This window comes from Callorhinus ursinus, unplaced genomic scaffold, assembly GCF_003265705.2.
Source record: "Callorhinus ursinus isolate GAN/ISIS: 27379988/994484 unplaced genomic scaffold, GSC_fseal_2.0 scaffold51, whole genome shotgun sequence".
NCBI lineage: Eukaryota > Metazoa > Chordata > Mammalia > Carnivora > Otariidae > Callorhinus > Callorhinus ursinus.
Genome location: NW_027397113.1, coordinates 9,199,368 through 9,223,320, shown reverse-complemented (window position 1 = coordinate 9,223,320; position 23,953 = coordinate 9,199,368). Strand labels below are relative to the sequence as shown.

At 55.2% G+C, this 23,953-nt stretch overlaps 1 protein-coding gene across 4 annotated transcripts in view; it reads left to right on the top strand.

Moving 5' to 3' along the window:
* CD6 (CD6 molecule) overlaps nt 1-10,516 on the top strand; it is a 36,105-nt gene extending 25,589 nt beyond the window's left edge. The window contains exons 5-13 of one of the 4 annotated variants that reach the window (XM_025878618.2): nt 543-845; nt 2,188-2,253; nt 4,483-4,623; nt 4,964-5,059; nt 6,115-6,237; nt 7,937-8,008; nt 8,235-8,489; nt 8,793-8,894; nt 9,427-10,516. In XM_025878618.2, coding sequence (XP_025734403.1) covers nt 543-845; nt 2,188-2,253; nt 4,483-4,623; nt 4,964-5,059; nt 6,115-6,237; nt 7,937-8,008; nt 8,235-8,489; nt 8,793-8,894; nt 9,427-9,491 — 1,223 coding nt within the window. In that variant the 3' untranslated portion in view covers nt 9,492-10,516. Of the gene's footprint in view, nt 1-542; nt 846-2,187; nt 2,254-4,482; nt 4,624-4,963; nt 5,060-6,114; nt 6,238-7,936; nt 8,009-8,234; nt 8,490-8,789; nt 8,895-9,426 lie in introns of all 4 variants that reach the window. The other 3 variants (XM_025878617.2, XM_025878619.2, XM_025878620.2) reach the window with 3 other exon arrangements.
* The last annotated feature ends 13,437 nt before the right edge of the window (nt 10,517-23,953 follow it).

The window sequence follows — 23,953 nt, the reverse complement described above, 5'->3', positions numbered from 1 at the left end:
TTAGAGGTAGGGGGCAATCCAGAGGGGGAGGGACAAGCCTGCCCACCTCCTGGAGGAAACCACATTAGAGGGGAGACTCTACCCCAGTGTGAGTTGGTCACCTGGTTCAGAGCAGCAAGGAGAGACAGAGGCAGGGAGGCCCCTGAGGAGGCGGGCAGCAGTCCGGAGGAGGCCATGAAGTTCTGGTCCAGCCAGGGCTTCTCTTTAATGTGCACAGGAATGGGGAGGGGAGGGTGTCTCGATAAAGATAGATTCTGATTCAGTAGGTCTGGGCAGAGTCTGAGATTCTGCATTTCTACCGAGATTCCATGCCAAGCTGATGCTGCAGGTCTGCAGACCACAGTTTGAGTAGCAGGCATGCAGTGCCAGCCCGAGCAGATGGAGCAGATGAGAGGGGGATGCAGACATAGGAGGGAAAGCACACAGGATCTGGAGGCCGATTGGCCGTAGGGTGTTTGCATTCCTGAGTCTGGTCTGGTGGGGGTTTCAGGCCAAAGGATCCTGATCTGACTCTGCCCCCGTGCCCCACCTCTCCCCTGCAGAGCACCAGTCCTGGCGCCTGACTGGGGGCCGTGACCCCTGCGAGGGGCAGGTGGAGGTCCATTTCCGTGGGGTCTGGAGCACAGTGTGTAACAGTGAGTGGTATGCGCCGGAGGCCCATGTGCTCTGCCGGGCCTTGGGCTGTGGGACCATGGTCGGAATACCGAGCGGGCTGCCCCACTCCCTGCCGGGCAGAATGTACTACTCGTGCACAGGAGAGGAGCCCACCCTCTCCGACTGCGCCTGGCGGTTCAACAACTCCAACCTCTGCAGCCAGTCGAGCGCAGCCCAAGTCGTCTGCTCAGGTATCCCTCCTCCCCACCCCTACCTCACCCTCTCCCCCAGATTTGCACCAGGAATTCCACCTGAATCCGAAGCCTAAGAACTTGGACTAGGTCAGGGATGACAATTGCTGGCATCAGTCACTTACCATGTCCGGGAAGACAGGGCTAATAAATCAGGGCATTCTTGCCCACAGAGCCTCGACTCGGCCCCCACATATGTATTAAGGTCTTATTATATGCTAAGCAGGGATCCCTGTTGCCTGGAATTGGCTCAGGGGATGAAACCAGCTGCCATCCCAGGGTTGGTGATCATAGGTGGTCATAGCGAAATAATATTTGGGAGACAGGGTCTGGAGCCCCGAATCATGTGGCAGGCACTGGGGAGCACCTGATACCTCTTTTTTTCAGCTAAGCCTCATGTCCACGCTATGAATTGGATTCTGCCATATTTCACCAAATCCCAGGTGGCATTGATCTGTCACCCTATTATTTATGTCCCATAAAGGACGAAACTGCTGCCAAAATAAGCTCACAACATGTCATCAATTGTAGCAATTGATGCCATCACCCCAATTTCAGAGGAGTTAAAATGTGAAAAAGCCAGAGCATTGGACCCAAAGAAACATGGTATTAATATCCCTATGGAGTTCAGGCACCTGGCAATGAACTCCAGCTCTGGGGCTCACCCACTGGGAGGCTTCAGTTCCACGAATATGTGGATGCTGATCCTAGCCACTTCACAGGGTAGCTGGGAAATCAGATAATACCCACCAAGGGGCTTTGTAAGCTCCATCCCTTACCTGTCAAATGATTATGATAATGATCATCATGTCAGCTTCCCAGCTCCCAAGGCCAATGTAAAGAGTGAACCCAAGACTTTTTTTTTTAAGATTGCATTTATTTATTTGACAGAGAGAGAGAGCACAAGCAGGGGGAGTGGGAGAGGGAGAAGCAGGCTTCCTGCTGGGCAGGGAGCCCAATGCGGGGCTCGATCCCAGGACCCTGGGATCATGACCTGGGCAGAAGGCAGACGCTTAACGACTGAGCCAGGCAGGTGCCCAGAGTGAACCCAAGACTTAACAGAGAAAGGGATCTGTGGTCTGTAGCAGATTTTTACAGAAAGAAGAGATACTTCTTTTTATTAGCCTCTTATTCTAACCAAAGAAGATCCATGAGATCTTCCTTATTATGGGGGGTGGAAAAGATAGGTTTCCTTAACCATATGCCGCGCCCCCCCCGCTTCCCATGGGACCACGCCCCTTGCTACAGGTTACTTGTCTGCTTGTTCAGTGTCTAACCCAAGGACTGGCACAGAGTAGGTGCTCAGTAATGTGTTGAGGGCATGAACGGTGTTTTCTGACAGGCTCCCGGAGTCTGCTCAATCTGTCCACTCCTGAAGTCCCTGCAAGTGTTCAGCCAGTCACCGTAGGTGAGTGTCACTTGGTTCAGGGTTTCTCAGAGAGGTGGGTTCACGTGTGCAGGTGCATACCTGCGTGAACGCAGGTGTGCACCTGGCAGGGGCCCCGATGGTTCATCCCCCATCCCCCACCTCCAGACAATGCACTTGCCTCTCCCTCCGCCCCCACCCCAACCCACCGCTCTGTTCTGGGGGTGCTTTTGCTCCTCCCCCCGCCCCTCCCTGCCATGTCAGCTCCCCAGCTCCCAGAATCCTGGTACTTCACGGACAGGAGCCCACTCTCCTGTCAGCTCCTGTCGTGCAGGAGGATAGAGCTGGAGAGAGCCCGCACTGGTCTGGTTGGCCTCTGGCCAGTTGTAGGTGTGCCAAGGGTGACAGTGTGTTTCTCACACCCCGGGCACTGGCCCAGAGCTCTACCGACACTCTTTCCTGGCCCTGTAAGCCTCCCGGTGTCCCCATGGGGGGAGGTCTCCTTAGAGCCCTTACACAGAGAAAGAAGCTCAGGCTCAGAGGGTGAAGGCACGGCCAGCCAGCGTTGGCTGGAGTGTGCACCCAAGGCTCTGAGCCGTGCTCCTCTGCCTGCCAGCTATGGATTGTTTGGCTGACTCCAGGAAGACTCCCGAGGCTCAGATCCCAGCTGTACCTCCCCCTAGCTGTGAATGGTGGGCAAGTCTGAACCTCTCTGAGCCTCAGACCCCTTGGCTGTAAAATGGGGGAGATAATCATGGTAACTTTCTCCTAGCGCTGCTGTGAGTCTCCAGTGAGTTAATTTTTCTAAAGCCCTTGGAACAGGGCGGAGTCCACAGTGAGCAGTGTCTGAGTGTTAGTTATTCTCGTGATGATTGAGTCCAGGCGTGGAGCCCCTTGGCGACCCCAGGGTAGCTGGGCCAGCCACAGGGGCCGGCCCAGGTTCACGGGCTCTAGGCCGTCCCCTGCTTCCACCAGAGGAGGGTGGGCAGGGGCTTGGGGATGGAGTGGAGGGGCACCAAGTCTTTACAGAGAACCTGGCTATGGATGAGGGCATGGAGGGCACAGAGAGGGAATGAAATGCTGGTGAGCTGCAGCCAGGACCCTGGCCCGACACCCACTCACACTCTCTCTCTCTCTCTCTCTCTCTCTGAGGTCAGGCCGGGGAGCCCACCTCCCAGGACCACACTCTAGCCCTTGGCCCAACAACCCGGTCCTCAGCCCCTGTCCCTCTGGGCCCGAATTCACTGGTCTCCCCGTACCCCCCACAGCCCAGCCTCGCTCTTGCACCCACTTCCTGCTGCTAAGCGCAATTCCTAGGCTGGTCCAAGTCACCCCCTTTGCAGATGGAGGGGAAGGAAGAAAATAAGAACAGGGAAGGGATCATCTCTGGGAGTGGGGAGCAGACACTATCCCCAGCCAGGGGATCGGGATGGTCACATCCCTCCGCCCCCTGTAAAGCTGTCACTACCCTTCATCCAGCCCTGTGGCCTATGCACCCCAGGCCTTATACACTGAGCAGGAGGTGGTTCCCGTCTCCCCCCTGACGAGGGCTCCCAGCACCTGCCCCACTTCAGCCTCTATCCAGGTTTTGGGTTCTTTTAAGCAGGGGTGGGGCCAAGAGAGAAGACGGTAAGCCACACCAGGGCTACAGGGCTGGGAGGTCCAAAGTCACGGCCCTCACCCCTACCCTCAGGGAATGCATGTCTGGTAGGAAGGATGCATCCAGGGCACAGAAAGGAGATCTTGCTCTCCCGATGGCCTGTTTGCTGCCAGAGGTGGCTCCAAGTCACCTTCTCTGGGAAGCCAGCCTTGATCTTCCGCCCCAGAGAATTAGGTGCCCCTTGTAGGGCCTCATGCCTGCCCATACCTCCATCCCAGCAAGCATGGCACCATATTGGATTGAGCCAACGTATGGATCGCTCCACGAGACAGCGCCCTCAAGGCCTGTGATGCTGATGTCATATTTGTATCCCTAGGGCTTAGTGGGCACACAGTGGGCACTCAATAATTACTGAGCAGAGAGACAGATCCCTGTGGGCTGGTGGCCAGGGGAAAGTTTCCTTCAGTCAGTTATTCATTTATGCATTTCTTGAGCACCTACTAAATACAAGGCACCTAAAAGCAAATGGGTGAATTCGAAAAAAAGAAGAGGGGAGGAGGGTAGGTCCAAAAGGGAAGTGGGTGAGCACAAAGAGTCTGGAGAGGCAAGAAGGGCCAGGAGAAGTCTATGTCCATTCCTCTTTCTCCTTGACTTGGGGTTCTTGCTTCTAGAATCTTCTGTGACCATGAAAACAGAGGACTGGAAATCACGGGAACTAATGCTCCTCCTCTTCTGCATCGTTCTGGGGATTCTCCTCCTTGGCTTACTCATCTTCATAGCCCTCATCCTCTTGAAAGTTAAAGGAAAATACGGTAGGTACAGAGTTCTGGGAGCCACAGGAGAGGCTCAGAGAGGGAAAGAAGCAAGCCTGAGGCATGACCCTCTCAGGGGGATGTGGGCCTTGTGGGACTCCAGCAGGAGTGGCAGTGATCCAGCAATGGCCACCCAGCCCTGGCCCCGGGGGGCACCTCCCAATGGGAAGGATTTTCCCAGCATGCCCAGCAGAAGTCGTCCGTGTATGGAAGGACCGACCAGACTCTATGTGTACGCGTGTGTGTGTTTGAGGAGGAAGGTGTTTCAGTGAGAACAGGACCAAGTAGACTGGGAGAGAGCAAAAAATGACTTGTAGAATCTCTGCCTCCCCTCCCTCAGCCCTCCCTGTGATGGTGAACAACCAGCACCTACTCGCCACCACCCAAGAAGGGATCAATAACTATCACGATGTTCCCATCACCATTCCCAAAGAAGGTAGGATGTCACCTACCCTGGGGGTAGGGAGGGCTGGGGAGGACAGGAAGGGTATCCTTTCTGGAGGGTCAGTACTGCTTAGGTCAAAGCAGTGCCCCCACTGGAGAGGAGACCTCAGTGAGCCCATTGGGGCCTGTGGGACCTTGGGCGTGTCATGTCTCAATCTGCGCCCTGATGGGCAGATGACCTTCCAGGATAGTCATTCTAGGCTAGGCTTTCGAGTTCTGGAATAAAACAGGCCCAGCGCATTTCTCAGAGGACAGTTCGGCCCTGCTACTTGGTTGGTAGGTTTGGGACATTATGGCCTCTTCCAATGGTCTGCTCCATCAGCCTTCCTGCAGAGCCCCATCAAGATTTTCCTGGAACATAATTTTATTTAGTATTTTCCGAATGAAAGAAAAATGGAAATCGGTCATCCATCTTTTACAACATAGGGGTTTATACTCCTTGAAAGTCTTGGAAAGGAACTCAAGCTTAATCACATTGCATTGGGACTGTATTAAATCACCCTTATTTGAAAGCATTCAATGACAGGAAGATCAATACAAATCTCAGCCAAATAACATAAATATTCCCCGTGCATGGAATCCATGTGTTCAAGGGAAGAATACGAATACAGAACCTAGCCCACAGGTTAGGCTCAGGGCATTCGCTCACTGACTATTACCGGCTAGGGGTTAAGAGCCACACTGCCTGCTTCTCTGGGCAAGATGAGGACCTCCCTGTGCCTTAGTTCCTTCAGCTGTAAAATGGGGACACGGATGTACCTACCTCACAGAGCCGCTACGAGAATCCCAATGAGATCATTCATTTAAATGTCGGAACAGCGCCGGGCATGCGGTGGCTGCCCTGTGTTTGTGAAATAAACAAATGTTATTACATCCCCATGTTTGAAATGGGTGGGGGGAGCTTGGAAAACCCAGGCTGGATGGTCTTGTACAAGACGGGCTACCTGGTGCTCTCCCTGCCCCTCTGTCTCTGGTCCCCACCCTCCACACTCTCTGCTGCCTTTCTGCCCACCATCTGGCCACGCCCCAACTCTGCTCTCTCCCCAGTTCCCAAGCTGCCCATCCAGGTCCAGGCCCCACTCCCCAAGGACTCGGACTCCAGCTCGGACTCAGACTATGAGCACTATGACTTCAGCGCCCAGCCTCCCATGGCCCTGACCACCTTCTACAGTGAGTGCCTGGGCCTGGGCTCCCCGGGGGCCCACCACCTGTCCCAACCAGGGAGAGGGCCCCGGGTGGCTGGGGAGCTTCAGTGGGTTCCACCTGATCACCCCTGCACACCCACTGGACTGAAGCTTTCAAAGTGCTTTGTGACCCTAGAGACAACTCCATGTCTCCAGCCTCCTTCCTTCCCACCTTTGTCTCTGGCCGCGCGCGCGGTCTTAAGACCCGCCCCTCGACCTTCACCTAAAGGTGTGTGTATTAGACAAGGAAGTCGAGGCAAGAGACAAGCTCGGCTGGCTTCTCACATGCTCACACCCCTTCTGTGTCCCGTGCTGCCCATCCACCTCACCCCTTTTCCTCCCTTCATGGCGAGCCCAGCTTGAACCTCTTAGCTGGCTTTTCCAGCTCCCTTCCCTGCCTGCTGCGGATAGGAGGGGGGAAGACAGTGCTTAAGGCAGGGCCCACACAAGACTGGAGGTTAGGCCAGAGGACCGCACACCTATGGTAGACTCCCTTAGGAGCCTGTCAAACACTCCCAGCTCCCCCCGGGACCCACCATGTAAGTTAGGATGAGAGTTTGACTGTGTGTGACCGAGGCCCCCAAACGACGGTGTCCTGAGCAGTTGGCAGGGGCCCAGGATGCTGCTTTCTTGTTGCTGTGCAGTCCCTAAGATGTTGCCCTCGTCCGCATGGTCCAGCCTGGCTCACTACCATGCCCACACCCTGGGCAGCAGGAGGGGAAGGGAAGGTGGGGCAGGCGGTACCCTGAAAGGCAGGATGCCAGAGACACCCACGTCACTCCCACTCACAGTCACACACACACACACACACACACACACACACACACACACACACACCGGCCAGAACTTAAGCCCACCAGCTGCAAGAGAGGCCGGCAGACGAAGCCTCTGTCCTGAGCAGCTGTGTGTCCAGATAAAGGCCAGAGGGTCTCCTACTCCAGGAGGGGAGAATGGATATGGGGGACAGCTAGCCGTCTGTGCCCCACCTGCTGAACCAGGGCCTCTGGGGTGGGAGACGGGAGATTCCACTTCTGCCATGCCACACACCAGCCTTTGGGAGCCACCGGGATGGGGCATCCCTAGAACCTGAGATTCTGCACGCAGGCCTGTAAGAGGCAGGACTGAGAGTCCAAAACCCTACGACATTTTGTGACTCAGATTCAGTGGTACCAGGTTCGAGAGAGCAGACTCCATGATCCAAGACACTCGAGTCCTTAAGACTCAACAAATTCACGTCATCTCTCCAGTTCCGAAGCGAGGGTGCCCCAAAGCCTGTGAGGCAAGGATTCCACACCTTCCAGCTTCCTCTCTGAGAAGGTTCCTAGACAGGGCACCATCTGCCCAGAACCTCCAGGGTGCAAGGAGAGAGCCCAGGACTTGCCCCATTTCCTTAAGCAGAAGGAGGGGCAGCTGGGGAGCAGCGAGGTGCAAGGCCCTAGGGCTTCTGGCCAGAAGCAGCCTGATCCCGTGCTGGTTAGAGAGTGAGCTCAGGGTCTGGCTAGACTAGGACAAGCACCTGGGATCTGATGGGAAATGCTAAGCCCCTTTGTACCCCTGGGGTGGTCCTCCCACACTGTTCGGCCTCAGGGCACCCTCCCAAGTCCCAAGGCACAGCGGCCCTTCCTCCAGGCTCTCGAGATGAGGAGGTGGGCCTGCACCCCTCCTCACCACTGCTCTGCTTGTAGATTCTCAGCGGCACCGCGTCACGGATGAGGAGGCCCAGCAGAACAGGTTCCAGATGCCCCCCCTGGAGGAAGGTGAGTCGGGCTGGGGAGGCGCGTGGTGGCAGTGTAACGATATCAGCCCTGACTCCAGACTTAGCAACTCAGCCCACCCTGAGAAATGCGGGCAGCAACCCCCCTCAACAGGTCCTTCCGGATTTTAGCCGTTCCTCTTGGCAGTTAGTTCTTTCTTGAGTCTCATTTAGAGCCCTCTGGGTGCATTGCTGCTTCTTTCCTCACTGTACCCCCTTTCCTGGGCCAGGACTTGAAGAGATGCATGCTTCCCAGATCCCACCTGTCAGCGCTGGACACTACACGGCGGACGCCCCCTCCCTGGGTTCTCAGAACCACCCCAGGAACAACAGTGGGTCCAGCACCTCCTCTGGGGAAAATTACTGCAATAGCCCCAGAAGCAGGCTACCTCCTTGGACCCCTCAGGTGTTTTCTACAGAGAGGAGCCCCCTCTTGGAGCAGCCCCCGAACTTGGAGCTGGCTGGCTCCCAAGGTACTTTTTCAGGTAAGCAGGGCCCAGGAGGATTCCATGTGTGTCCCAGACTCCCATCCTACAGCCGACTTGGCCGGGGGAAGCATAAAGCCGGAAGCCCTGAGCCAAGCTGAGTTCAGGATTCTAGCCGCGGCTCTGTGGCCACTTGCTGTGTGACCTGGGACAAGTCTCCACCCCTCTCTGGGCCTTCATTTCCTCACGCATGGTCAAGCCAGGCACTTGACTCTCGTGAGACATGAGGGCCTCCCAGCTCTGGCATCTCTGGAGCTGGCTGTCTCCAGGCAGAGAGTGATTGGCTGTGGGCGTTTCCAGCAGGGCCCTCGGCCGATGACAGCTCCAGCACCTCATCCGGGGAGTGGTACCAGAACTTCCAGCCGCCGCCGCAGCCCCCCTCGACGGAGCAGTTTGAGTGTCCAGGTGCCAGTGGCAGGGGAGGTGGTCCTGGAAGCGGGGGAAGGACAGGAAGCAGGGGGTGGATGAGTGGGGGAACTCTGGATCCATTGGATTCATTAGCCCAAGAGGAAAAGAAGAGAAGGAAAGGGATTTTTTTAAACAAACAAGAATATGAGGAGGTGGGAAAAATGGATGCAGATGGGACAGAGAAAGTTCCAAAGAATGCCTCGAGAGAGAGTGAGCTCCCCATTAGTGGACGCATTCAAGCAGAGGTAGCCCATGTCCCCTTGGGGGAGACTGTGGTAGCCGGGGGGCATGCCAACAGTCAAGTCGCCCATCATTTCCTGTGCGAGCGTGGAGACTGCAGCCCCAGACTGCGCAGATGAGGCTCTGCCTTCTGGGCTGACGTTCTAGCAAGGGCGATGGTAGTGAACAAGATGATGTGAAGGGAGTCTGGTCACTGCACCCCACACAGCATCACAGGGGAGGGGTGTGTCCCATGGGGCAGGAGGGGCGGTGACCAGCCTCCCGCTGACCCGAGCCCCCCACCACACAGGGTCCCTCACCCAGCAGCCTGATTCCCTTGACAGCGAGGACTACGATGACATCGGAGCAGCCTAGGCTGGGCCCAGCAAGGCCCCAGGTGGCTCCCTTCTGCTGGTCTCCTACTCTCCCTGCCCACTGCTCTCTCACCCCGCCCTCCCACATCCTCCCCCAGGCAGCTGACAGGCCTTCCCTGGAGAGAAGCAGGGAAAGCCCTCACCCTGCACTCACCGCTCAGTCTCCATCCTTCAAAGAGAAGCTACTGGCACAGCCCTCCCTCGGCCCCAAACAGCCCCAAGGTGGAGGGCCCTGCCTCTGAGAGGTAGTGAGCTCTCTGTCTCAGGGATGGGCAAGCAGCCTGGGCCACGTTTCAGCAGGCTGCAAGGAGGGGTTGAACGGAATGCCTCCTGAGGCCCCTTCTGTGCTTTGGTTCCCTGAGTCTCAGACAGCTCAGGGTCCGGAGGTACTGAGAGAACAGAATGGGATCCCATCCCAGTGCTGCCCACGTGTAGGGGCTGCTGGGCTACCCTGGCTTTGACAGGTGGATTCTGGGGCTGGGGTGACCCACCCACCGACCCAGGTTGGTGACCACCGGGGCACAGAGTCTGCCTTCCTAGGAACAGCCAGCTGACAGCAAGCCGGACGACTGCCCCTCCCCCACGACCAAGGGGCTGGGGCCTCGGCCAGCCCTGCCTCTACAGACCCTGGAGCCCACCAGGGCACAGCCCTGCTCTGCAGGGACTGTCCCTGGACAGAAGATCCTTATTCTGAGCTTCCTATGGCTTACAAAGATGGCCCTAGCCCAGCTCCCCCAAGACTCAGAGTCGGGCCCCAGGCCCCGTGGGAGCAGACGCGTGCACAGAGATGTCTGCCGGGAGGGGCCCAGGGGCTGCACTAAGCCCTGGGCACCCATCTGTCTGCTTGGATTGCTGGGAGCTTCCCTGAGGAGCACATGAATATGCGGCATGTCACCCAGAGCCATGGACACGTCCAGGCGGCCTCCAGAGAGAGGCCCGAGGACTCGGAGCCAGCTACTGGTGTCCTGGTCTGAGTGTCCTGAGATTAAAGTAATTGCTGAATAAAATCGGGGCATAGAGTGACAAGTCCTTGAGCTTTTACAGTGCCCAGCCTGTGTGTGTGTGTGTGTGTGTGTGTGTGCGCGCGTGCGTGTGTGTGTGTGTGTGTGTGTGTGTGTGTGTGTGTTGGGTGGGGGCAGCTCTATCCATCAAGGTGGAAATGTTGGGGACCTGGAAACCTCCCGTGGCCCAGCGCCATGAAAAATGCTGGGGACACAGGAACAGGAAGACAGGGCCTGCCCTCCCAGAGAAGGTGGACCCAGACAGGCCTGTGAGCTTAGCGGCCCGCTTCCCTCTCTTCTCGGCCCCACTCAGGCCCTGGCTCAGTGGCTCCAAGAGTTTCGGAGGAAGGGCAACGCGGGGGGATTTCATGCTCAGAGCCGCCTGGCAAAGAATTGGCTCCAGGCCGGGAGGGAAGGGCTGGAGATGAGGCTGGTGTACATACAGTGGGGAGGGGTTGTGGTTGTGTCCTCCCATCTGCTCAGAGGCTGGGATTTTCACCCAGCTGCCAGGGCCAATGGCCAGCTCTGCCTTCTGGGTAAGGGCTGGGGCGCGGGGTTCCTCAGAGCAGGCAGGTGTTGGAGGAGGCTGGGCTGTGGATCCTGCCCTGCGGGGCTGAGTAGGGCCTATTTTCCGTTCACCTGTCCCAGAGGTGGAGACTCAAGCTAGCACTCCCCAGGGCAACCGTCACAGGATGTGGTTGCTGGTGACGGCCCCCTTCGGGCCCTCTGCACCCTTCCCAGCCAGCGAGGGGGATTCCTAGGGGAGGAGCCAGGGCTGGGGTGGGCCGGGACAGAGGCCCGGAGTGGTTTGTGCAAGCTTTTTTTGTCCGACAGCCTGGGTTCAAATCCTGTCTCCTCCCTGTGTGGCCATTGGCAAGCCCCTGGACATCTCCGAGCCTTTGCGGTGGGGCTCGTCCGCGAGGCGGGCACGGAGGTAGCACACACCACACAGTGGCTGCAAGGGTTAGAGGCTTAGCAATAAGTGCTCTCTCTCAGTAGAGGCGGGAGAGCTCGTGGAAGGGAGAAAAGGGAAGAGAAGGGAGGACAGCCAGCGATCCCCGGGGGTCTCCATACACTGGTGCTGGCGGAAGCTCGGGGAGCATCTTGTGCCCGCTCTCATCGCCAGATGAGGACGCTGAGCCTCTGGGGGGGAGGGGGCAAAGGACTTGTCCAGGGCCACTCAGAGTTAATAGCCGAGACACAATTCAGCCCTCCCCCTCCTCCCCCGGCCCCCGGGGGCTCAGACAGGGAAATGGTGACACTCTCTGAGCTCTCTCTCATCTCTCACTCGAACCACCTCCCCATCCCGGGCCCCCTCTCCACCCACACACACACCAGTCTGAGAGAAATTGGGAAACTCTGACACGTGTCTCCCTTGCCCCCTTGCAGCCTGGCGACACCAGGATCACACAAGTCAGGGGGGGTTTCTGACCGCTGCTGTCCAGAGTCGGTCTCCCACGATGGGTGACGGGGGCTGCGCACAGACAGGGCCTTTCCCGGCCATCTCTATGCCTTCCGGGGCCCTCAGCCATTGCTTATGGAACCGACTCGGTGCTGGAGGTGGAGAGGCAGAGATCAAGGACATCCGGCTTTGATCCGAAGGAGGGAGGGAACGGGAGCCTGGCAGGGAAGTCCCAAACATAAGCAGGGGCTCTCACCCTCCACTCTTAACCAGGCATTAGAATTAGCCTCCAGGATCTGGGAGAGGAAACATCAAGATGTTAAAAAGATGTGGCTGCTGAATGGATTTCAGAAACATCGACATGCGGGGAGGGGCTGCATCTGAGCACGGAGGCACTGTGGGAATTTTATGGCTCTGCAAGCCAGTGAGGGAATGAACACAGCCCAGGAGAGCCCCTGACCCAGGTGGAGGGAGGCCATCCGGAAGGACCTTTTTGGGGGCGGGGGGCAGTGATGCCTGAGTTGGGTTGTAAAGGATGAGTAGGAGTTTGCTATCTAGGAGCAGAGAGGAAAGGGCATTCCAAGTCGATGGGATGGCATGAGCAAAAACAGCGCAAGAAACCAGGTAGTTCACAGGGTAAAGGGTGGTCCAGCCTGATAAGAGAAGAGGCTGAGGACAGTCAATTGTCATACCGGCTCTATTTTGTAAGTAAGAAAACGGAGGCTCAGAGAGGTTAAGTAAAACGCCCAAGTCGCCGAGCTAAAAAGCAGCACCTTTTACGTGCTGTCTAGCTTCAGAGTCTGAGCATTAACTGTGGCGCTTCCAGTGGGAACCTGTTCCTGTCCCTGAGCCCACTGGAGCCACACTGCTGGACACAGCCAGAGCCCCAGCCTAACTCTGAGATTGGAGACACCAGCCTGTCTTTCCACGGACAGCACAGGCAGGCACCTGCTGGGTATGGGGATTCCGGGCTCAGGGATGGAGACTAACTCACTCTCTGGGCACCTCTACGGAACCATGCTCCATGCTGGCCCTGGAACCCTTCACGTGGGGAAACACACACAGATGCCAGCAACTGCGGTACCCGCCGTACAGTGGTGGTGGTGAGCGGCATTTGCTATGTGCCAGGCATACGACATTTCACATAACCTCCTAAGAGCTCTCGCAGGAGGTACTGTCCTCCCTAATCTATAAATAAAGAAATGACATCCAGAGAGGCTATGTGACAAGCCAGAAGCCACACAGCTTGGCAGGTAGGACGACTCGGCTATTAAATCTACCTAACTCCAAAGCCCCATGTGAAACCACTGCGCTGCACAGTGGGGGCACATTTAACCCACATACACTTCAGTGTATCTGCTCAGCAGCAAAAGAGAAAGAAAAGGAACAGTGGAGCCCACGGTCCGCCTCGGTGAACAAACACCGGAGGGAGGAGGGAAGTGGGAGCTGGGGGGCCCTCTCTTCTCTCAGACCCTGAGAACTATGCACCGCCTGGGCACCTTGCCACTGCAGTCACTAACGGCTAAACTTCTTCATACACGGTGGGCCCGAGCATGAACCCATCACTTCATCTGGGCGATCCAGCGCTGGAGGGAGAGATGTCTCGGGTGGAGGCGTGCAGGACAGGCTCAGATACGGGACCCCTCCTAAAGGGGCTTGCTTTTTCTTTCCCTCCCTCCCTCGCTCCTTTCCTTCCTTCCTCCCTCTTCCTTTTTCTCCTCCTTTCCTCTTCTTCCTTATAAATAGTAAACAGTCCTGTGGTTCAAAACTCCAAACAACATACGAATGCAGAGCATCAAAATCTTGTTGCTCACCCATCTGCCCTCTCCCCTTGCTCTTCCTGCTCCCCAGGTAAACAGTATCATTCCTCTGATGCAAACACAAGCAAATACGACTACCTCTTGCTTCCCCATGCCCCTGCTTGCTGAACAAAATTAAAAGAAAAAAAAAAAAGGCATTCTACCCACACTCCTAGGCTCCTTGCTTCCTCTCACTTCTCAAGGCATGCCGGAGAATTCTCCTGAGGGGTTGTCGAAAGTAACATTGACCATGTCTGAGTTTTTGTCCCACGTGCTAGCCAAGCTCACAACCTCTACTTTTTGTGTGACTGACACAGTGCTCCAGAGGGCTCGGCGGACAGAGCGGAAGAAGCCACTCTCTCTGACAGAGTTTGCTGGGGAGAGCAGGACAAAACAGAGAGAACAAATGGGTGGGCCATTGAAGGATGAGTAGGAGTTCGCTGGACAGGAAAGAGAGAGAAGGGCATTCCCAGTGGCAACATGGGGAAGCATGGTGCTTGTCGGCCAAAGCCTGGGGGGTGGGGGTGGGGCGGACAGGGAGTCCACACGTGGGAAAAAAAAACACTGGGGAACATCTCAAAGGGTCTATAACCTCAGCCAAGGCTTTGGTCATCGTCCTCCAGGCACTGGGGAATCCTGAGGAGTTTCTAAGGCAGCAAAGCGATTGGATGAGACGGATGCTCTAGAAAGATGACTGCTGTGAGGTGGAGGTGGGTTGGAGGGAGACCAGTTGGGGGTGGTCACCGAGCGTTGATGGCCTGGAGAAGGATCCCAGCAGGTGGAGGGTGACCACATAACAGGAGAAGACTTTCTAACACGGCACCCTCCAGCCACAGTGATAATACGACAGTGACATTAAAACAGCGCCCATTCCCTAGTACTTACTATGCATCGGGAGCTGTTCTGGGAATATTCCAAGTACTGACACATTAATGTTCATGGTGGCCCCGTGAGCATTAGCTCCATCTCACAGCTAAGGAAACCCAGGCTCGGGAAGACTCAGAGTTTTCTGCCAGGGCTGGCAGCTGGTCACGGTGTGGCCAGGCCCTGGCCACCACTCCATGTGGCCTCCTGAGGCGGGAAGGCCACGCTAAAGGCTCATATCTGTGCTTACTGATCTGAACGCCCAGCCGGGAGTGCCATACCCTTTATGCTTCGGGCCTCACAACTCATTGGCATCCTCCAGACATCCGGAAGAGCCCAAGGGAGGAGGCCAGGAGGAGGCTTGGGCACGATTCTCCTCCCACGGGCCCATCTCCAGTCTGCAACTTGGGCTGCAGCAGGGGGCTCCGACGCCCCTTCTGGAAGCATGGGATTGGGTTTCCCTGCCCTGGCCTGGCATCGCCTGTGGGTACTCGACCTTTCCCACCGGAAAACTCACTTCCAAGGCACAGCTGCCAAGCCCGGCTCAGGTCCCCATCCCTGCCCGCTGCCCCATCTGCGGTTTCCACTTCTACCCCTCCCTGAGACCCTCCCCACCATCCCGGAGGTGGCCAGAGGTGGCCAGAGCCCCGCGTGGCCGCTCGGTGTGGGCTGCCCTTGGCCTTGGCCCCAGACCCTGGTTCTGGGTTTGTAAAGATGGGATGGAGTCTCCAAAACGGGGAGGAACTGGGGAGACCCGTCAAAGAAGGGATGAGTTCAAAGTAGCCTCATGGAAAGTTCATCTCCCACCACATCCTTCAGCTGTTTACCAGTTTGACGCGGTTCTGGCATCCTGACATGAAAAGAGGCTCACCCCTCACCACCATCATCGAGGAAGGACCGAAATAGCAGCAGAGGAAGATAAAGAAGAGTGAAACAGAGGCAGGGAGGAGAGAGAGGGTGCGTGATGAGACAGGGAGGAAGGTAAGTGGGAGACAGCGTGGTGTTGTGCAGACGGTGGGAGAGACAGCAAGACCAGATGAAGCCTCCATCCCCCTCCCCAAACCCCTCTCCCCGAGCTGGGCACTGCCCTGAGTCCCTGTGCGGCGTCACTTAAACCTCAAGGGCTCTCAGGACAGCAAGATATTCCCATCTCCTCCCAGGGAAGAAAAGGGAAGCCCAGAGAAGTCAAGGAACTTGTTCAAGGCCACCCAGATAGGACCCGGATGGAGGGGCCAGTCAGTAGTGGCTCCCGCACGTAGGCAGGAAGGAGAACAGGGAAGAAGACGGACAAGTAGAAGGCTGGAGAATGAGATGGGACGAGATAGAGGCCCAGGGAGGATGGTGAAGCATCCTCTGTTAGGGCGGGATTGCCCCCCACCAACGGGACCCCAGCCCTATCCTGGCTGAAGGCAGGGGGCCCCTTCCTGGCTCCTTCCACCCACCTGTCCGCCCCCCCAAGTGCAGAAGGAGAGAGGAGGAGTCATCCTCCACGGCCTTCATTGTCTTCTGAGCAACCCCTTCGCCTGTGGGGTCTTCTGCACCCCCCCAAGCACTGAGCAGGGCCCACTTCGTCCCCCTCCAGTCTCTCACAGCAGGGAGAGAAAAATGATCCACATCTGCACTCACGAACACATTCCCCCCACGGGTCTGTTTGCCACACTCCGCTGTCCCTCTGGAATACATGAGCAGGGGTCCTACTTCCCTCCAAAGCCTCCCCTTGGAGGCGCGGCCACCCCTCCCGTGGGCCTCACGCCGACACCCAGGCCTGGGGTGAGGGCAGGTGGGGGCTACTCTCATCTGAGGAAGAGATGCTAATGTGACTGGAGTCAGCATCCCCCAACTCTTCTGAGTGACTGAGACACAGTGATACCCTTTGTCACACGTCCATGACAGCCTCTCTCTTCTCCCCCAAACCCGTGGCCCCTTCCGCACCAGCACCCCGACTTCCCGCGGCTTGCTCCATTTCCTACTTTCACCCTCAAGCCTCCTCCTTTCTGGGAACCTGCAGGACCCCCCAGGGCTCATACCCACACTCCCCCTCTGGCAAGAACAGCTCATCCCTGGAGAAGGCCCCTGCGGGGTCTCAGATCATGCAAGGCCATCATGACCTTCTGTCCCCAGGCCACCCTCCTCGGGGATTAGTGCGGGACCCGAGGTAGCCAAGCCATCCCTCTCCTCTGGCTGCTAGGGAACACTCCAGAGTGCGGGGTGCTGCAGCAGCCTTGATTCTGATGCCGCCCAGTAAAATCCTGAACTACCTTCCCTCTGGTTCCAGAAAACTCATCTGTCTTATCCATATTCAAGTCTTCTGGCTGCTTTGTTGGGCTTTCTTCTCCATTCTCAACGTTATGGGCTGTTTGTTCAGTGACCCGTGCAGCTGAGATCTGCCCACATCAAAGCATGCCTTCCTCCCAGCAGCTGACCAGCCCCCAGGAGGGAGCTCAGCAACCCTCCCCCCCCCACCGGCCCTGCCTCCCGAGGCTGATTTCTGCCCAGCGGTCTGGAATAGCTTCTGTCTTGTCACTTGATCCACAGTCTCTAACCCAGTGGGATGAAGAGCCAGGGGCGGAATGAAGTTGATGTAGGCCAACATTTCTCAAACCTCAGTTTTCCACGTGCCTTCATGGTTTCACTTTATCGGCGGACCATTTGTTCTTTGGTTGCTGAATCCGGGAATATCTCATTGTATTGTGCTTTGCTTTATTGTGCTTTGCAGATCCTGCGATTCTTACAAATTGAAGCCTCATGGTGACCCTGCATCAAGCAAGTCCCTCGGCGCCACTTAGCCAACAGCATTTCCTCCCTTGGTATCTCTGCGCCTCGTGTTGGTAATGCTCACAATATTTCATTACTGGGATCATTGCTATGGTGATCTATGATCAGGGACCTTTGATGTGACCATGGGAATTGTTTTGGGGCACCCACGTAAGACGGGGAACCTTATCCAAACGTGTTCTCTGTGTTCTGACTGCTCCACGGACCAGCCACTTCCCATCTCTCTCCCTCTCCTCGGGCCTCCCAGGATCCCCTGAGACACCACAACACTGAAATTTGGACAACTGACAAGCCCACGGTGCCCGGAGGTGTTCTAGTGAGGAAGAGTCAATCAGTGCAGCAAACTTTATGGTTGTCTCATTTTAAGAACTTGCCCAGCTTTCAGCGACCACTATCCTGACCAATCAGCGGCCACCAACATCGAGGCAAGACCCTCCACCAGCAGCAATGATGACCCACTGAAAGCTCAGATGGGGGTCAGCATCTTGGGGTGATATTTTAAATTAAGGTATTTACACTTTTCTTTTAAGACATAATGCTGTGGCATGCTTAATTGGCTACAGTATAGAGTAAACATAACTTTTACATATACTAGGAAACCAAAAGGCTCATTGAACTTTCAATGAATTGAATATTTTAATATTCACTTTATGGCGGTGGTCTGGAATAAACCTATGATATATCCTTGGTATGCCTGCAGTTTTTCTATATATGGATTCATATATTTTTTTAACTTAGGTGTATTGTAAGAGAAATATTTAGCCATTTTACAAAATATCTGGCACGTGCTTTTCAAAAATGCTAATATCCCAAACTACAAAGATCCAGGAACTATTTCAGACCAAAGGAGCTGAGGAGATCTGGCAACGGAATTCGAGGTGTGATCTGGGATTGCCTTTTGCTCTAAAGGACATTACTGGGACCGATGGGGAAATGCAAATAAGGTCTGCAGATTAGATAGTAAGGTTGTATCAGTGTTAACTCCCTGATCTTGATGCATGAACTATAGTTATGTATGAAAATATTTTAGCTTTTAGGAAATGCACACGAAAGCGTTGAAGGATTTATGAGTAAAGGGACAACCTACTTTTAAACAGTTCAGAAACAAACAATCTCTGCTTGGGGGAGGGGGTTGGAGAGGGGGAAGGGGGTGATAAAGTAGTAAAATAGTAACCCTGGGGGATAGCCAGAAATGAGGGGTATCCAGGGATTCTTTATATCATTCTTGCAACTTTCCTCTAAGCCTGAGATTGTTTTAAAATTTAAAACATGTATAAAGGGAGCCCAGGGAGCAGGCACATGTTTAAAGGAAACGCAATGTTGCTGTCGTAAGGGGAAAACCAGTATCACTTGCTACAAATTGAAGGTAATTCTTTCAAAGCAACCACTGCTCTTGTTATAGATACATTAGTCGGCTGAGTGTGAACCCAAGACCTGCCCATTCTTGGTTATGTATGGGGATGGGCAAGGGAGGGAGGGTTTTCAGACGCCCTCACCCCGGCCTGAGAGGTGCTCTCCTTGCTGTCAGAGAAAGGTTGGCACAGGGCCGACAAGGGGGTCGCTATCTCCCTATGTGATCTGATGATGAGTCCTGTCCTGCGGTTGTGAGCTCAGGGACATTCATTTCGTGACAGTTTAATGGGCACCCTCAGTGCCAGCTCGTTGTGGAGCCCTGGCACGGAGATAGGACAGGACCCTGAGCAGAGACAGTTAGGGGCGGTACTAGGATGGAAAGGGGTCCCAGCAGAGCTCACTTCTCTGAATCCAGTGTTTCTGAAGTCCCCAGAATCCAAAGATGGCGACCCCAGGGGAGGGGGCTAGAAGGTGCCCAGGGAGCGGGCACACAGAGCTGGGGAAGAAAAGAGATCACCAGCGTGTGAGAAACAAGGTGGCGGGACCCACCCCCACGGCCCACCACACCCAGGAAGACAGAACAGCCTGAGCCGACTCAGTCTTTAGTGTCTTGTTTTGATTCCCCTGTTACCCTGCTCCCATGCCGCTCCCTGCTCGGAATGCAAGGGAGACTTTCCCCCCATTTTTCTTATGACATATCTCATTTTCAAGAAGGAACGTTTTGTTTTAAAGTAGTTTAGATTTACAGAAAAAATTGCGTAGACAGTATAGAGTTCTACACTCCACACCGTTGCCCCCGTTACTAACACCTCACGTTAGAATGACGTTATTGATCACGATTAATGAGCCGGTGTTGACACATTATTATGAACTAACGTCCATAGGCTCTTCGGATTTCTTTCATCTCTACCTAATGTCCTTTTCTGTCCCAGTGTCCTACACAGGATGCCACATTATGATGAGTCTCCTTAGATTCCTCTTGGTTATCACAGTTTCTCAGACTTTTTTTTTTTTTTAATAACAATGACAGTTTTGATAAGTATCGTTTAGGTATGTTGTAAAATGACCCTCGGTTACAATCTGTCCAATGTTTGTCTTGACCTTAGACTGGGCTTGCGAGGGTCTACGAGAGGAAGACCAGAGGTGACACGGCCTTCTCACCTGATGCGATCGATGGTACGTCTATGAGTGGGATTTAACCCCGAGGATGGGGAGCGGGCCGCGGCGGTACCTGTCACATTTCCTCACCCGACAGTCCTTCTTCTTCTTCTTCTTTTTAAAGATTTTATTTATTTATTTGACAGAGAGAGACACAGCGAGAGCAGGAGCACAAGCAGGGGGAGTGGGAGAGGGAGAAGCAGGCTTCCCGCGGAGCAGGGAGCCCGATGCGGGGCTCGATCCCAGGGCCCTGGGATCAGGACCTGAGCCGAAGGCAGACGCTTAACCGACTGAGCCACCCAGGCGCCCCCCCGACAGTCCTTCTTTCCCTCTTCGTACACCGTACTCTCTGGAAGGGAGTCTGTGTGCAATCCCTACCTCGGAAATAGGGCCTGGCTATTTCTATGTCCTCTCAGCTGACAGAGCGAGAAAGCACGTATAGGCACTCAACTGTGTGTGTGTGTGTGTGTGTGTATCAAAAAGCCCATGAACGCTCCCAACACAGTCACCTGTCTGCGTGTGCAGGTAAACATGAGCTCATACGGTTGCCCCCAGCTCTAGTCCAGTCCATCGGGTCATCCAGACCTTCTCCTCCCACCAGCAGTGGGAAGCCGGCTCCCGCATCCGCTACCCATTTCCTTAATTGTCTGATTCTATGTTATTTTCCTTTCTTAGATTTTTCATATTTTCTCCATTAAGACTATACGTTCCTCAAGGGCGAAGCCTGAGCATTTTTTTGTTGTTTGTTTTCTGACCTCAACCCCCTTCACACCAATGTCTAGCTGAATGTCCTCAAGCAAAAACAATATAACAAATATGTTTACGAGTGTCTACTACGAGCCATACTCTCCGCTCCGCTCATGTCTAGGGATGTAAAGATGAGTAGGACGTGGTGCTGACCCTCCAGTTGCTTCATTGCCAATAAATACTCATTGAACGTTAAACGAACTGCCTGGCACAACAAGACTTCTAGATCACAAATAGAGGACCACAGAAAAAAGAGAGCTGGAGGGAGCCTCAAACTCATGAAGGCAGGGATTTTTGCCTAATGTGCTTACTGCTGTATCCACAACACCCAAGGCAGAGTCTGGCATATAGTAGATGCTCAGTAAATGTTTGAGAAAGGGAAGGAGGGAGAGAAGCGGGGAAGGAGAATAGGAGGGAGGGAATGATGGAAGGAGGAAAAGAGAAGGGATCAGTCCTCAACTATTGCCAAGTACCTCTCAGGCGCTTGCACTTGGCTCCTCACACACAGACATGTCTAAACATCTCCTTGGTGCTGCACCCGAATCACTCATATCAGTGGACGGATGAGAACTGGAGCTCCTACTGCCTGCCAGCCACCTCCCAGGGGTTTGTGCCCTTATTTTGATAGGATGGATTTGTTATCATTCTATCAAATGAATGGGAACTGGAAAGGGCTCAGTTGCAGTAAGAAGAAGCATCCGTGTCAGTAATCCGGTGTAGTTAAAGCAAAGAAGAAACCATCTGGCCCCTGGCTCTGCAAAGTTCTCAGGAAAATCCTTGCAATTGGCCCTGAGGTCCCCCTTGCCAGCCCATGTCACGATTTCTCCCTGTCGCTGGGAAAGGATGGGATGAAGAGGCCCTGACTGGACTGAGTCAGGCGCAATGGGCACACGAGCCCTCCGAGAAACAGATTCTACGGCTTTTACCCAGCATCGGAAGGTTTCTGGTTAATTGTCTCTTCGTTTGAGAAGCAGGCTTGCTGGTTCCTTTGACGAGTGTTTCTATAAATAGACAGAGCTGCAACCCGAACATCTGTGTCCCCGAAAGGGTTTTTTTAAGTTGTCAATGGTTGTCACTGTCATCCCTCATTTCTGCTCCAATGTAAAACAATGAAAGGGCTCAGCCTTGCTCCTCTCCTGCTCCCTTGGCACCCCCCCACCCCCCATCCTGATGCCCTCCGTGGGACACGCCCCGTTTTCTGAAGGCCCCAGACCCACCCCAGGGTTGTTCTTCGTTGTCACTGAGCCCCATGCTGTAGGAGCTCAGGCCCCACCTGGGTGGGGGGGGGGGTGGCTAGAAGACCCCCTCGTGCAGGCAGCCCGGCATGAATTGTGAGCACCGCCTCTGAACACCAAAGTCCCTGGGTATATTACTTCTTAATTAAGCAAGATGAAAAGATGAAACAGAATTAGAGAACAAGCCTTTGGGGCATGGTGGTGGGGACCGGAATGCTCTCCAAAAACAGAAAGAATTCTTGCATAGCTGGGGTTAAGAACGAATGTTCCTCCCCGCTCATTCGGTTTGCTTTCATTCCATCTGCAGCCTGCTCTTCCTCCAAAGGCTTGCTGTTTGCTCTGCACCGGGCACCTGAGGTGCCTGAGGGATCCAGACAGCCCTCTGCCACAGCCACTGCTCCTATCTCTCCTTTGCACAGATGGAACAACACAGACCTGGCAGCGGGCGGGATTCAAACCCAGATCCGTGGGGTTTGCACCTGCACCCTGTGAGGACGGCCTCATGCCGGTCATGATCACAGCCACGATCACAGCGCCTGTGGCAGGGAAGACATGGTGGACCCATCTCTAATCTTCCTGTAAGGGGAAGACGCCCACGCGAAAACCGGAAAACAGTCGTGTGAGGCAACAATATCAGAGCCATCTGAGCCACCGCCTCCTCCCCAGGGTCACGATCAGTGGGATCTAAGCATCTCCCGTCTGAGAGGCTTCCTCGGGTGGGTGGAGGGCCCGCAAGGCAGTGCCTAAAAGGACAAGATGAGGCAGTCACCCGGGTAAGTCCCGCCTGCCCTTCCAGAAGCGTCCAGAAATGGAGCGGTGGGCCGCACGTCCCACCCACCAGATGACTGGCCCCAACTTCATTTCTCTTGTCATCAGAAGACACTGCCAGCTTCCGAGTCACAAAAGGAGGGACATCCATGAGTCTGCCTGCAAGGTGGGGGAGGATCCCACCCGGGAGATGAGGAAATTGACGCTCTGGGGACCCCAAGTGACAGGCCCACTGGCCACATGGGCAGCGCCAGCGTGGAGGCACATCCTGGCCCCCGGGTCCAGACTTAGGGTTTGCCCTCTCAAATGCCTCAATGTTGCAGCCTGGAGCCCAAATGTGACCTACAGATGTGCTTATTGAGGCCAGCTTGGTGGCCAGAGAGGAGACCTTTTGAGATGGGACAGGGCTGCTTGTCACCCAGGCTAGGACCGTGTTGGCACTGGGTTCGTCACCCCCGCCCCACTGCTCAAGGCCTGTCCCTGCATGAAAGCCGGCTGGGCCACGTTGGACCCATGGGGAAGCAGAGTGTGCTGGTACCCCAGCTGGGGACCCTCGGGCAAGTCCAAGGGAGACCCCTTCCTTCTGTTTCTTGGGCTTCCATCTGTCTGAGACCCCAGAGCACAGCACCCTGGAGTGGGTGGGGCATTGCACAGGGTCCCTCCGGGGGGCCTGAGGCAGCAGGGCCTGTCCCTCGTCTGCCTATAACTCACATGGCTCATCTGCACTCCCTGCGAGCCCCACAAGAAAGGGGAGCTCTCCATAGACAGAGACGGTGGGGGTGAGAAGCACCTGCCCCGTCCTGCTCGAGCTCAGCCCTGTTTCAGGTCTGTTCTGTGCCCGGCCTTCCCTGAGGCGGCCACGGGAAGTCTGTGGGCTGGGAGTGAACCGGGAGTGGCCTTTAGGGAAGCTGGTGGATGTTTGTCACGGGACAGTTTGTTCAAACCTTTGCTCACCACAAACGCGGAGACTGAGTGACGCTGGGAAGAGCCCCCTTCACTAAAACCGTGGCCACCAACCCACAGCCAGTGCCCGGAACCCTGCCGTTAGCACTCCACCCCTTTGGGTTAAAGAGTTACCTCTTCAGAGGTCATTTTTACTTGTATTTATTTATTTATTTTTACGATTTTATTTATTTGAGAGAGAGAGCACGGGGGGATGGGGAGGGGCAGAGGGAGAGGGACAAACAGACTCCATGCTGAGCATGGAGCCCGACTTGGGGCTCCATCCCAGGACCCCGAGATCATGACCTGAGCCAAAATCAAGAGGTGGGTGCTCAACCAACTGAGCCACCCAAGCACTCCCACCGGGGTCATTTTTAAAGGTACATTTTTAAAAGTACTCCTGGGAGGTATTGGCCATT